The sequence below is a fragment of the Somniosus microcephalus genome, unplaced genomic scaffold, assembly GCF_052327205.1.
Source record: "Somniosus microcephalus isolate GS21.2 unplaced genomic scaffold, FLI_Smic_1.0 scaffold473, whole genome shotgun sequence".
Lineage (NCBI taxonomy): Eukaryota > Metazoa > Chordata > Chondrichthyes > Squaliformes > Somniosidae > Somniosus > Somniosus microcephalus.
In genome coordinates this window covers 124,693-140,235 of record NW_028225660.1, presented here as the reverse complement: position 1 = coordinate 140,235, position 15,543 = coordinate 124,693, and the positions used below count along the sequence as shown (strand labels likewise).

Here is a 15,543-nt window from a genome sequence, read left to right as displayed (position 1 = left end):
GGGCCGAATGGTCGCCTTCTGTGCTGTAAGTTTCTATGATATAACAGGAAAAGCACAAAGACAGGGTAATGATCTTTTATTACATTGACTTTGCAGTATAATACCCATATGCAAGGTTGTTGTAATTCAGACATGAAAAGCCTACAGCAAATGTACATTTGGTGCCAAGATGCCCAATTTTTCTGATATGAAATGAATCTCTCTGTTCTTCCTGCAGTCCCCCTTGATCTTGCTGGGCCGTGCACCTATTGAGCCCAACAAGGCCTTTGTGAAAGCCAGCAACAGCAGCCCAGTAATGTCAATCCCTCCAATTTCCCCTCCCACAGCAGCATGGTTGAAGACAGAGGAATGGGGGCTTGAATCTACGTCCTTCCATATAGATTCCTCACCCTGGCACTCCAATATGCTGCAAATCAGTGGACTACTAAGACCATTTACACCAAATTTATTGGTACCTGTCATACTTGTATGGTAACACAGACACCTCTGTCTTTTCTGTAAGTGCTTTAAAATCTGTAGTGTAAAAAATAATTTATACTAAACCCATCCTTACATCTCGTATTTGTGCGGTAGCCCACAGGTAGCTCGGTATTTGCTATAAAAGCGGTTCTCCAGATCAATTTTAGTTTCTCCAATCAAATCATCTGTTCCAATCACGTCAAAATCATAGATTGTTATCATGAGCAGAGATTCCATTGGGAATGTAGCCTCAATCTCATAGGACCTGTCAGGTGAAGGAAAGAATTATTGTACAAGAGATGGCTTCTTCCAAAAATAGTCATAAAATGAAAAATTAATAATTTGAACAATAACGTCTTAATCTTAAAGAACCAGAGCGCCAGATTTTGGAAAATCCACTCCTATCGATGGGACCAGGTTATACTTTCAGGGTAGCTTCTTTGTGAAATATTGTATTTGAAAGGATTCTGTCTCAAGTAGATTTAATTTCTGAGTAAACAAAATGGTGGCCACTATAACTTTGAATGTTTTACATTTAGAGTGAAAGAGGCGACTTAGACAAATATTCATAGCCAGGAACTTATGGTTCCTTCCACAGTTCTGGATATGGCTTCAGGGTCAAATAATTGTCATTTTTTTTCTATCGCGGCACTGTGTAGTACAAGGAGGTACATTGGACTATAGTACTGGAGTGCCCTGGAGACAAAATTACAGTAAAAGAGTATTTATTTGATTTGAGATGTACTGATCGAATTCTAAGGCTTTCCAATGTGCCATACAATCATCTCTAAGAGCTGGCCTTTCAAGATTCACAACGCCGGCAGGTGCAGGGTCCAATTTTAAATTGGGATTGAAAAATCAGCTTTGAAACAAAGACATCCTTCTGCAGCATCATATTATCTTTACCGATTGAAACAGGTTTAGTGTCGCATTACTGCCTTTTTTGGTCAACAGAAATCTCACCACAGCCGGAAGCTGGTGAGTGCACACATTCCAGTGAGTAGAGACAGAGGGCTGCACGTGGCCAGTGTAACCATGCCCTGCTGACTATTCAAATGGTATCAGACCTGTACCAGCAGCTGCGATGTAGTGACAGCAGCAGAAGATTACCCTTCACGCCCCTAATCTCACTATATTAACATGTGGCTTGTAACATTAGACCTAATTGGGTGCTGTCAACGCAAATGTGGCTCAACACTCGGAGTGCTGAATTAACCCTCTAGTCTATACTTTATCTGATTACTTAGGAGATAGGAACACGGTGCAGAGTAAGTCAGACAGTAAAAATGCGCGCACACAACTTCTGACCTTCCAAACAGTGGATTAAGCTGTTTAGGGATGTAGTTGTCACGATCCTTAATTTCAGTCTTTCCAAGCTGCAGTACGATGTAAGGATCAGCCTTGCCATCAGGGTCAGCTGGGTGTAGATTAGTAGCCTAGTACAGGTCAAACAGTTTTTTTTTTTAAAACACATGATTATATTTGAGTAAATAATCAGGAAACACATTGGTTTTAACATACAGCTTTGTAATAATACAGCCACGTGATGACTTCACCAGGCCAGGAACTGTAGCTGAAATCATTTCTTTACAAAGGAATGAGTCAACAGAGATTACGCAGAATATAAAAGCACGATTCAAAATGTTTTGTAACGTTCATTTGGGATCTGTGCAAATAAAGAAGAAAATTTCCGCTTCCTTGGTGAAATGTTTCTGTCAGAATCTGGAGAAAAGAGATGCGATAACGTTTCAGGTGTAGACCCTTCATCAGAGCCAGTTCCACACCTGAAGTGTTAACTCATCTTTTCTCTCCACGGATGCGGACTGATCTACTGGGTGTTTCCAGCATTTACTGATTTTGTTTCAGATTTCCAGCATTTGCAGTTTTTAGCTTTTTAAAAAAAAGACTAATTTCTGTGGTGTGCATAAGTCTCAGTTAAAGTTGGAGAACTGGGGGGTGGGGGTGAGTGAGAAGAAACATGCATGTTACTTACTGATACAATGTAGACTCTGATTAAAACTTTGACAGGGGTGTTTGATGGCATTCCCTGCAAAATTTTGAATTGCCCATCGGTATCATAGCCATCATAACATTTCCACACACAGAATGAACCCTGAAAAGAGAAGTAAGGAAGGCCTTTTATAGTGTTATCCCAATAGGGGAGAAGAAATAGAATGCTGATGTGTAGAAAAAAAGAGAGCTCCCAACTGTCTTGCCTTTGGCCCTCCATTTACCACGATATTCTATAAATGCTCAATCACACCCCCTGACCTCCACCTTTGGCTCCCACTCCACCAATGCTTCGATTTTAAAATTCTCATAATCGTGTTCAAATCCCTCCATTGCCTTGCCCCTCCTGATCTCTGTAACCTCCTTCAGCCCTACAACCCTGAGAACTCTGCATTCCTCCAACTCGGGCCTCTTCCCCACTTCCTTCGCCCTACCATTGGCGGCAGTGCCTTCAGCAGTCTAGGCCGTAAAGCTCTGGAATTCCCTCCCTAACTCTCTCCTACTTTAAGATGCTCCTTAAATCTTATCCCTTTTCTCTCTCCTCTAGGTCCTTCTCAATGGCCACAACCCACAGAAGAAGACACCCCAAAGGCGGAGAATCTGTCTAAGGAGGCACTATCACATGCTGCATCACAACCAATCACCATCACAATGATTGACACCCCAGCTGGATTAGAGAATGAGGTCTGCATGTGGTGAAACACCCAGCACTGGTGGCAGGGACAGCCCACCAGAGGGTATGGTCTTCTCCCAGCTCTGTTAAGGAGGACAGAGATGCAGACATCAGGGGCCCAGCAATGAGAAGAAAACGGCTTGCTTCACAAAAGCAATTCTATCAGGTATTGGAAGGCCTTCCAAGGAATTTCACCTGAAAATGTGGAGGAGACCGCTTCCAAGCTCTGTGGTGTCATCTCCCAGGGCATCAGCTCTCTGAAGTCTACTTCGGAGAGTGGAGTCATCTCCAGGGCACTGCAGATGGGCCCTCACAACAAGAGTCAATGTTCACAGCCTTTGCAGCTTTCGCAAAAGCTCAAACTGTTTCCATGCGGACTTTGGGCTCAAACCTGTGCTCAGCCTTGGAGAGGTAGATGTCCGCCTTGGACAGATTGACGGAGCTAATGAATTGGGTCTTTCAAGGCGTCACTCAGCTTCTGCAGTCTGTTCTCCCACAGATCAGTGGAAGTGCTGAGCTCCAGCCCCATGTGAGAGGCAGTAGCGCTGGGGAATTTCTGTCAAATTACTGATAACTTAGAATAGTGGTCAACACATATACAATAGAAAAATACAGCTCTCCTGCAGCTTTACTAAATACTATTCAAAGAGCATAACTGTTCAAAAAATGCAAAATGCAGCTAAACAATTTAATTTTTATAACGAGATAACAGAGGGATGGTTTTGCAAGGCCCCGTTGCCGGTGCAGAGCCTGGCTAGTACCAAGCATGGATGAGAAAATTGGGGCTGTAACCCTACAAAACAATACGGCAATTATCTGACCTGTGCTTGGCACAAGTGAGTGAGACTCCATGCAGCAGCAGAGTCTCATGAAATTACACTTCATATTGCCTTCAATGAAATAGATTAATGGTGCTCTTTAGATGTCATGGTGCTTGTAAATATCTACAATTAGTCTTCTGTATAACATACCGTTACTTCTCCATCATACTTTGCGGTTATTTTTGAATATTTGAAGGAGAAAAAATGCAAGGATATGGGGAAAGAGCGGGGCTAACTGGATTGCTCTTCGAAAGAGCTAGCGCAGACTCGATGGGCCGAATAGCTTCCTTCTGTTATGTACTATTCTATGATTCAATGATTATAAAACAGCAGATCCTCCAACTCACTGTGAGTAATGCTATGGGAGATCTGCTAATATTAAATATTTATCGAAACATTTTTCCAATGATGTCCGAGGGTCCTGGTGGGTACTGAGCCAAATAGACTAGAAAGTGCCAGGTTTGATCTTTGATCTTTGATCTCAGCTACAACCACAGTTGGGGTACTACAATTTGCTCAAAGACCTGGGCTAGTGGGGGGGAGGGGGGTACCCAGAGGATTTCCTGCTCCCTACAGCTATCCAGTGACCCCTGATGCACATACCTGTGGACATTGAGTGAGGACAGGATCAAGTTTGGCTATGAAGCCCCTCCCATGATCTAATAGCTTGCTGACACCCATGGTTTGGGTGCGAAGAATGACCAACTGTGGAAAGTAATGGAAGGCTGCCAATACCTCGCGAACAAAAGTCAATGCCTTTTGGGGCAAAGGAGATGACAGGACAAAACATGTTTCTCTCAACAAGGAGCAGAGAATTACAGCCTTGGTGTTGACTAGGATCTCAACATGGAGCAAGCTAGATTTTTACTTCTTCCTCCTTCTCCCGTGAATTTTTATTTCTCTCCTGTGTGGGACGCACAGTCCTATGTGCCCGAATCATGTTGCATGAATCCCTGCACCAAGAGCACTAATTTGTAAAATCTACCCTAAGATTATTAATAATATAGACTTAAACCTACCTTAAATTTTCCAACAATTCTTTCATCGTCTACGCTGGTGTCATCTTCACTTGCTTTACCACGAAAAAGATCAAACGTTTGTACCCAATCAAAAAAGTTATCAAATTCTCCTTCTAATTCTTTATCATATATCTGGTGGAAACAATTCACAAAACTGGATCATCTACTCCAATTATGCAACTGATCAGCACAACAGACAATTGGTAAATAGAAATTTTCCAGGCAAACTAGCCCTGGACGTTACCTAGAAATGAGGAGCAAGTGATCAGAGGAGATTTGGGGTCAATCCTTATGTATAATTTTAAACTTGCAGCTTATGGCCATGGCTGGGATGCAGTTTAAGGGGATTTCATTGCAAGTCAAAACAGATTATTTTAACCCTGTGCAACTCATTTGGAGTATTGCATGCAACTTTGAGCACCCTTCCTTTTAAAAGAACATTGATGTAGTGGACAAGGTTCAGAGAAAAGTGACCAGGATGATTCTGGGGCTTGAAGCTCAGGTTATGAAAAGGGATTCACCGAACTGAATTTCTCTTCATTAAAGAATGAAGAATCAAATGGTAATTTTTGCGAAGCTCATTTGCTGTAGCAGAATACTCATGAATTAGCTGCTTAGAGGAGACATGGTTTGGGTCTCTCACATGATGAGAGGGTGGATAATGTTAATGTCAGCAGGTCGCTTAACTTAAACAAAGCACTGCAGAGCACAGCACAGAGTTAACAAGCCTGAAGTAAAGTTCAGTGTTAGAATAGCTTTTCTGCCTTCCCCCAGCAGATATGTGGAATAGATTCCCAGCTAAAACAGTGCCATATTAAGTAAATCCTTGAGGATAAATATCTTATTCAGAACAGGGTTGAAGGTTAGAATGATAAGCATAGACCAAAACGTACGTGTTTATTTTTTTATGTGCATGCCCCAACATGATATGAATGTACCTTCACAGATGTAGTGTGTTACTTCATGTGGAGTTTTGTTCTTACGATAACTTTATCCCTTTCAAGCGAGATGAGCCACACTGCAGGTAGACACTACTAAAATTATTTGATGGCCAAAGTACCGCTGACTGCCATAACTCCCAACTATAAAACTGTTATGAACTATGAGAATAATTGGATAGTGTAGTGTACGTACCTTTAAGGGGAGAACTACTTTTTACAGCTCCTGTATACTGTAGTACCGGCAGTGACCACACCTGTATATAAACCCTGAGTAGGGATCTGTACAGTTAGTTTTAGAGTAACCCTCATCCAGTAAACACCTGTTGATTGTTCCATGCAGTCTCTTGTCTAATTATTGAAGGACACACAACATCAAGATACATGAATCTAACATTGACGACGAGAAGATTCAAACCTACCTGCAACTTTGCATCACCTCCCAGGGATTCGCTCCTGGAGAACAGTGAAAGAAGAAGGCCGAGTCCAGAAGCATGGGCGTCGACCATCCAGCGGAGACTTGAGCATCGCAGGGGAGGCTGTTGAGAGCTGGGCTTGGTTCTCCAGTTACGGTGGTCCAGCGAAACGGGCTGGCAACAGGTACGGCGCAGACCCTTCCCGGACAGCGGCGGCTAGAGCCGACCGACGGCACAGAAAAAGGCCGAGCAGCGTCGACGGGAGAAGAGAGAGGGTAGAGCGCACAGGACGCAGCCGGTGTTCAGGACCGAGCGGCGTCGACGGGAGAAGAGAGAGGGTAGAGCGCACAGGGCGCAGCCGGTGTTCAGGACCGAGCGGCGTCAACGAGAGAGAGCAGAGCGTAGCCGGTGTTCAAGGGCCGAGCAGCGTCAGCGGGGAAGAAAGGTAAGCGCGGGAGACGCCATTTTGAGCCGCAGCAGAGAAGAAGGGAGAGCGCGGGAGACGCCATTTTGAGCCACAGCGGAGAAGAAGGGAGAGCGCGAGAGACGCCATTTTGAGCCAGTCTAACCACACCCAGGGATGCCGAAGAGTGGCAGTGTCACAGCGTTCGACAATGAAGTCGAAGATTGGACGACATATGTCGAACGCATAGAAGTGTACTGCAAGGCGAATGAAGTGCCAGATGACAGGAAAGCGCTGGTATTGTTGAATTCAATGGGTGCAAAAACGTATGGCTTACTGCGAAACCTAGTAACCCCAGAGAAGCCAGTGGAAAAGGATTTTGAAAACATAGTGTCAATCCTACAGGACCACTTAAACCCCACACCGTTGCTGATAGCAGAAAGATTTAAGTTTCACAAAAGGAACCAGCATAAAGATGAAAGTAATGCTGAGTATTTAACGGAACTGCGCAAGCTATCGAAACACTGCCAGTTTGGAACGTGACTAGCAGATACTTTAAGGGACAAGTTTGTGTGTGGGCTTCAAAGTGAAGGAACCCAGAAACGGCTTCGATCAGAAAATGATCTTACGCTGGGCAAGGCTTTCAGCATTGCAGTATCACATGAAGCAGCCGCACGGGGCGCTGCAGAGATACAATGGAGACCGCAAGAATATGGCACAAATGAAATGTCATACGGAACAGTGAAGTGCTATCGCTGCGGCAGAACAACACACGACCATAATGATTGCTGGTTCAAGGACAAAGTGTGCAGACAGTGTGGAAAAGTAGGACACATAGCAAGAGTCTGCAGGTCGGGAAAGAAAACCAGCAGCAAGAAATCTCCACAGGAGAAGTACAAGAAGGTACATAAGGTGACGGAGAGTAGTTCAGATGAACAGAAAAGTGATACAGACTCCGGAAGCAAGGAGCTGGGTTGTCTGAAACTACATAATGTGATCAAAAAGGAGGATCACCAAACTATCTGGGTCACGCTCAAGATAGCCGGAGTCCAAGTGAAAATGGAATTGGACACAGGATCAGCCCTAACAGTCATAAACCGAAGGGACTACAAGTGGCTATTCTCACATACACCCTTGAGAGATACAGAGATTGTCTTGAAGACGTACATGGGGCAAAAAATTCTATCCAAAAGGAAAAATAAGGGTGAACGTTATATATAACGGCAAGGAAACACCAAAAATTGACCTATATGTATTGCCAGATGGAGGGCCACCACTACTAGGACGTGAATGGATCCGGAAGATACAGCTAGATTGGCATTCCATACAAGCACTGACTGTAGATGCCAAAAAGGATGACGACGTCACACCTGGACGACTGTCAAAAATGCTAATTGACGCACAAGAAGTGTTCCAGGAGGGACTCGGAACACTAAAAGGCATAACAGCGACGATCAAAATAGAGGAAAATGCAAGCCCAAAGTTTTTAAGGCCAGACCGGTGCCTTATGCGATCCGCCCAGCCGTCGAAGCAGAGCTGGAAGGTTTGGAACGTTCAGGAGTACTGTCCAAAGTGGACTGGAGCGAGTGGGCTACACCCATCATTCCTGTAATGAAGAGGTCGTTGAGTAATATGCCTGGGGAACCAAAGAAGGTTCGCATCTGTGGGGACGTTAAGGTGACAGTGAACCCAGTCCTTCACACGGTACAATATCCGCTTCCGCGGATTGAAGATATTTTCGCCTCGCTATCTGGAGGGAAACGCTTCACTAAGATTGATCTGGCCCAGGCGTACCTGCAAATGGAGGTAGAGGAAGCCTCGAAACAGTACCTCACGATCAACACTCATAAAGGTCTCTACCAATACAACCGGCTGGTGTTCGGGGTAGCATCAGCTCCGGCTATTTGGCAAAAGGCAATGGATCAAGTCCTGCAAGGGATTCCAGGGACCCAATGTTATTTGGATGACATCCTGGTCACGGGCAAAAATGACAGTGATCACCTCGCCAACCTGGAGCAGGTGCTCACTAGATTGAAGGAATATGGGCTCCGAGCTAATCGCCACAAATGCGAGTTTTTCCAGAAGCAGATCTCGTATTGTGGCCACGTTATTGATGAAGAGGGGTTACATAAGTCCCCTGAAAAGATTGAGGCAGTAGTCAAGGCTCCAGCACCGGAAAATGTGTCACAATTGAGGTCGTTCCTCGGGCTGGTGAACTACTACCATAAGTTCTTGCCGAATTTGTCTACAGTACTACACCCACTGAACACCCTACTGCAAACGGGGGTACCATGGAAGTGGAATGACGAATGTAAATGAGCTTTCCAGAAGTGCAAAGAATTGATCACATCAAAAGAGGTGTTGGCTCATTTCAACCCAGCACTACCAATTCGGTTGGCGTGTGATGCATCACCCTATGGCATTGGAGCGGTGCTGTCGTACAAATTCCCAGACGGCTCGGAGAGGCCAGTAGCCTTTGCGTCTTGGTCACTATCCTCAGCCAAGCGTAACTACGCCCAGATTGACAGGGAGGCCCTCAGCCTAGTGTGGGGAGTGAAAAAGTTCAACCTCTATCTGCACGGGCAGAAGTTCACGTTGCTGACTGACCACCAACCACTTGTCTCCATCTTTAATCCTAAGAAGGGCGTTCCGGTGATGACTGCGCAACGGCTACAAAGATGGTCCCTTTTTCTAGGGGCGAACCAATATGAAATTGAGTATAAGGGCACGAAACAGCATGGAAACGCTGATGGGCTACTATCACGCCTGCCAGTGCCTACTGCGGAGGAAGCACCAGCAGTGGACACTGTCGAAATATTTTATTCGACTATAATTGAACGCTTGCCAGTAACTAACGCTGATATAGAGAAGGAGACCCGAAATGACCCAACACTGTCTCGGGTATATGACTTGAAGGTGAAGGGATGCCAACACATGGTGACTCACTGTTGCCAGCATTCTCATCCAGAAGAGAACAGCTGTCAGTATGCCAGGGGACCTTGATGTGTGGATCCCGAGTGGTAATTCCACCCAAGTTAAGGGAGAGAGTGCTCAATGAGCTTCACGAAGGCCATCTGGGAGGGGTGAAAATGAAAAGCCTTGCTAGGGCTTATGTGTGGTGGCCGGGGATCGATCAGCAAATCGAGGACCTGACAAAGAGCTGCTCAGGATGCCAGAAGGTCCAAAATGCACCACCACATGCCCCTCTACACCCATGGGAGTGGCCCTCATCTCCATGGCAACGGGTGCATATTGATTTTGCTGGTCCATTCCTGGACTCAATGTTTTTAATAGCCGTGGATGCGCACTCGAAATGGCCTGAGGTGATCAAAATGTCCTCCACCACCATGGAGAAAACTATTTCAGTCCTACGGACCATATTTGCCAGGAACGGCTTGCCAGAGCAGATTTGCTCTGATAACGGACCACAGTTCGCGTCCGAAGAGTTTCGAAGATTTATGAAAAGGAATGGGGTAAGGCATTACACATCCGCCCCGTATCATCCAGCCACAAATGGATTGGCTGAGAGGTTTGTACAAACCTTTAAAAAAGCAGTAAGGGCCATGTGCGATGACGACATTCCACTGCAGCATAAGGTGGACAATTTCCTGTTAGCCTACAGAAATGCGACACATGCAGTCACCAACCAGACCCCGGCCATGATGTTCTTTAACCGAAGGTTGAGATCTCGTCTGGATTTGCTCAGACCAAATGTATGAAGAGATGTTGAGAATAAGCAATTCCAGCACATCAATGAGAAGCCGACAAGGAGCTTCAATGTAGGGCAACCAGTCTTGGCCCGCGACTGCCAAACAGAGAAATGGCAACCAGGAACGATATGCACACGGCAGGGGCCACTAATGTACACAGTGGATGTTGGGGAGAACATTGTGAGACGCCATGTTGACCAGATCCTAGAGTCACAGGAACGAGTCAACCCCATGTCTCGCGTACCTGGTGAGGAACCCGACATACAGGTAGCATCTACCCCAGAAACAGTAGCATCGGAAGCCGATGAACCAACCGACGACAGGGGGCCAGAATCGCCTCTGCACCAAGAGCAAGACACTCAGGAAAGGCGCTATCCAGAAAGGATCAGGAAGCCGCCCCAAAGACTGAATTTATAAATAGACTATTTTCAGTTAATGTTGCATGTTAAAAGTGTTAATTGTAATTAGTTGATATTTAATTGTTAAATGAATGTTATGGTACTGTTAATCTAAAAGGGGAGGAATTGTAGTGTATGTACCTTTAAGGGGAGAAATACTTTTTACAGCTCCTGTATACTGTAGTACCGGCAGTGACCACACCTGTATATAAACCCTGAGTAGGGATCTGTACAGTTAATTTTAGAGTAACCCTCATCCAGTAAACACCTGTTGATTGTTCCCTGCAGTCTCTTGTCTAATTATTGAAGGACACACAACATCAAGATACATGGATCTAACAGATAGCTCTTTCAAAGAGCCGGCACAGACTCGCTGGTCCGAATGGCCTCCTTCTGTGCTGTAAGATTCTATAGGGTAATTTTAACCCACAAGAACGGGTGGATTTGAGGCAGGTGGGAAGCAAAAATTGTAAGAATTTCAAACCCGAGTCCAACCCGCCCACTTTCGGTTTTAACGGAGGCAGGGCAGGCAACCAATCCGCTCTCAGGAGGCGGGTCGGTCATTGAAATCTTTTAAGGAGGCTGCATGCATCTATTTTTTAACTAATATCGGCTGGGTTTCCCCAAGCCAGAATCCTGGCAGGTAAAAGGAGGCGAGAAGGGCCGGATCTATAAGGTAAGTGCATTTACAGCACTGCTTGTGGGCCAGGAGGAGCGTTTCCTCCCAGCTAATCTCTTCACAGAACGCCTCCCCCACCGCCACAATCCCACCCACGGCGATCTCCGCCACCCTCCCCGATCTTCATCACCCACACCCCCGACCTCCACCCCTCCGACCTTCACCAGCACCCCGACCCCCCGAACCTACACCAGCCCCCCGACCCCCGAACCTTCACCAACCCCCCGACCTCCGAACCTTCAACAAGCATACCGACCTTCACCCCCATGACCTTCACCACCCCCGACCTTCACCAACCCCACGAACCTTCACCAACCCCCCGACCTTCACCCCCCTGCCCCCCGACCTTCACCACCCCCCCAACCCCCCAACGAACCTTCCCCAACGCCCCAACCTTCACCCCCCGACCTTCACCCCCCACCACCATGACATTCACCACAACCCCGAACCTTCACCAACCCCCCGACCTCCCGAACCTTCACCAACCCCCCGACCTCCCGAACCTTCACCAGCCCCCCGACCTCCCGAACCTTCACCAGCCCCCCCGACCTTCACCCCACTGCCCCCGAACCTTCACCAGCCCCCCGACCCCCCGAACCTTCACCAACCCCCCGACCCCCTGAACCTTCACCAAACCCCCGACCTCCCGAATCTTCACCAACCCCCAGACCCCCTGAACCTTCACCAACCCTGACCCCCGAACCTTCACCAACCCCCCGACCCTTCACCAGCCCCCCGACCTCCTGAACCTTCAACAAGCACACCGACCTTCACCACCCCACCCCCCTGACCTTCACCAACCCCGACCTTCACCAACACCAACCCCCCCGACCTTCACCCCCCCCGACCCCCCGAACCTTCACCAACCCCCCGACCTCCCGAACCTTCACCAGCCCCCCGACCCCCGAACCTTCAACAAGCACACCGACCTTCACCCCCTTGACCTTCACCACCCCCGACCTTCACCACCCCCCCAAGAACCTTCCCCAATGCCCCGACCTTCACCCCCGACCTTCACCCCCCCACCCCCACGACCTTCACCACCCAACCCCAGACCTTCACCCCCCCACCCCCATGACCTTCACCCCCCACCCCCATGACCTTCACCACCCCCCCAACCCCCCGACCTTCACCACCCCGACCTTCACCAGACCCCCAACCTTCAACCCCCCGAACCTTCCCCAAACCCCGACCTTCACCCCCCCAAACCCCCGACCTTCACCACCCAACCCCAGACCTTCACCATCCCCCCAACCCCCCTGAAACTTCACCAACCCACCGACATTCACCCCCCCACCCCAGACCTTCACCATCCCCCCAACCCCCCTGAACCTTCACCAACCCCCCGACATTCACCTCCCCGACTTTCACCACCCAACCCCAGACCTTCACACTCCCGACCCCCCCCCACCTTCACCACTCCCGACCTCCAACCCCCCAACCCCCCGAACATTCACCACCCCCCCGACCCTTCACCCCCCCCACCACCCCGGCCTTCACACCCCCCGACCTTCACACCCCCCCGACCTTCACCACACACCCCTGACCTTCACCCTCGGAACCTTCACCAAACCCCCGACCTTCACCAAGCACCCCCCCCCCCCCCTTGGATCTCCACCCTCTGCCATCGCTCCCTCCCTCTTCTTTGCTCCTTGACTGCATTCATGTGCTGCAGGCTTTCCAGCCAGGCGACCAGCAACTTGCAGAAAAAATTTAAAAGGTGTCCTGCTGTTAATTTCAATACTTCCGGGTTTTCCGTCTGCAAATCCTCGCCTGTCCCCCGACCCCCCAACCCTGCTCTCTCCGCTTCCCCAGCCCTGCTCTCGCCGCTTCCCCAGCCCTGCTCTCTCCGCTTCCCCGTGTAAATATCGGGGCTGATGATTCTATGTGCGACTGTTTGGAATACAATGGTGCTGGGGCCATAGCGGTGTCACCCATGGAGTGCAAATTCAAAAAGGATTGTTTAATGTAGGATTTAGTGTAAAATTCATATCTGAGATTTTTGCAAAGATTTCATTGGACTTCGTGATGAAATTACACAGTGTGTAATTTGTCTTGGAGATTTTACATGTGGTTTGTCAGCTCCCTCAGGAGATTGAATAGATGAGGTCTAGACTATGATAGGACCAATTAGACATGGTCTTAAGAATGGCTTTGATAGACATGTATTTCTAGAATGAACAATATGGGCAACATAGCTTTGGACTCTACCTCCAGAGTTGCTAATCCAGGCTTCTGCATTTTGGTCCTTTTGACAATTTTCTCTCTCTTTTTCTTCTCACCATATTCACCAGCTGAAGTGATAAGCGTGCCATGTGCAGACCGCACTAGAAACAAAGACAAGAGGTTTAAGTAGGCACCATCTATTAACGTAATCACATTGTGCATTAGAACAGAGAAAAAAGAAACAACATTTAGTTTTTGACTTTTCAAAGACACTAGGGCCCAGAAATTGAAGGTGTAAGCGTGGCGTTTAAGGCCCGTTTCGGCAAAAAAATGGCGGCTGCCTCACGTACGCCCGCTGACGGCGGCCGCCATTTTTGGCTGGGCAACGGCGCTGCCGATGTCCACGCTCGCTAGCAATATGGATACTGTGCAGATCGTGATGTCAGTGAGTGTGCAACGCTCACCTGCCGCCCAATCTGCCATTTTGGAGTGCGCTGCTCAACTTACTGGCCTGTGTTAATTGCAATCAGCTGACCAAGCATTGATGAGCAGGAAGGAGGCTCCAACTGCGTTATTTAAAGGGATCATCAGCAACTACTTGCAGCTGACATGTTTGTTCAGTTTGAATGGCTCTGTGGCGCTTTCTGCAAATCCAGCAACTTTCTAAACTTTTTTCAATGTACTAAGGTGATTGGGAGTGTTGGAGCAAGTGGAGAACGCCTTCATTCTTATTTAAAGGCTTCTGCTCACAACACTTGCTCATAGTCATGGGGCAGTCCCCCTCATGCTCGAGTATCTTCAGGAGAGGGAGCGCAGGCAGCGAAGAGGAGAAGATGTGCACAGAGGGAGGAGAGGAGGGTCAGGAGGGCTCTCAACAGGAGGCCTTACCCACCTAGGGTCTTCCGAGAGCACTTCTCCTGTTTCCACTTAAGCGAGGAGCAGTGTATTAGGAGGCTCTGCTTCACCAAGGAGGTGGTCACAGAACTCTACCACCTCCTGCAACCAGACCTGTAGCCTCAGAGCAGGGCGAACACAGCTCTCCCAGTAGCCCTCAAGGTCACTGTGGCCCTCAATTTCTGCGCCAGCGGATCCTTCCAGTCTGCAGCAGGAGACATAGCTAACATCTCCCAGTTCGCCATTCATCGCTGCATCCAGGAGAAGGGATTACGTTGTCTTCTCTCTGAGCAGAGAGAAGCAAGACGAACGTGCATTTGTTTTTGCCAGGATAGCGGGCTTCCCCGTGGTGCAGAGTGCCATTGACTGCATCCACATGGCTTTGCGGGCACCGCATAATAATCCTGAGATCTTCCATAACTACCACTCATTTAATGTGCAGTTGTTGTGCGACCACAGACAGCGAATCCTGATGGTCAATGCCCGCTATCCTGGCAGCAGTCATGATGCCTTCATCCTGTCTCAGTCTGGTGTGCCAGCAATCTTCCAGCTACCACGTCAAACCCAAGGGTGGCTGCTCGGAGACTGGCTGGTGGAAGGCTGCAGCATGGCTGGTGGAAGGCTGCAGAGTTTCCGTGGGGGAGACTTCAGATGGCCTCAACCAGCTCTGGACCTAGAAGGCCCAGCTGTAGACTGCACCACCTCGCATGGGCGGCGGCAGTCTGGGCTGGCTGGTTGACAGGCAGCGGCAAGGGCAATAGCGAAGTGGCAGTGGTGGGAATATGAATACTGTCATCCTGAGACAGGACAGCAGAGTCCTGCTCCACTGACCCACTGCCACTCCCCCGGGGGAGCACCTTAGCATCCCTAGCAATCTGTTAGAGGAGAGATTGCTGGGCTTCTGTGACACCCTGCAAGCCCCATTCAACACTGATAAACCCAGCCTCAATGGCAGCA

The 15,543-nt window shown here is 48.3% G+C and overlaps 1 protein-coding gene across 1 annotated transcript in view; it reads right to left on the bottom strand.

The window, feature by feature from the left end:
• The window catches only part of LOC147081741 (fer-1-like protein 6), a gene marked incomplete at its 5' end in the record, with an annotated part of 213,804 nt that overhangs the window by 73,880 nt on the left and 124,381 nt on the right, over window positions 1-15,543 (bottom strand). Inside the window, 5 exons of the mRNA XM_085980729.1 lie at window positions 554-724; window positions 1,768-1,895; window positions 2,453-2,572; window positions 4,983-5,114; window positions 13,738-13,853. Of these exons, the coding sequence (XP_085836855.1) occupies window positions 554-724; window positions 1,768-1,895; window positions 2,453-2,572; window positions 4,983-5,114; window positions 13,738-13,853 (667 nt within the window). The remainder of the gene's footprint in view (window positions 1-553; window positions 725-1,767; window positions 1,896-2,452; window positions 2,573-4,982; window positions 5,115-13,737; window positions 13,854-15,543) is intronic.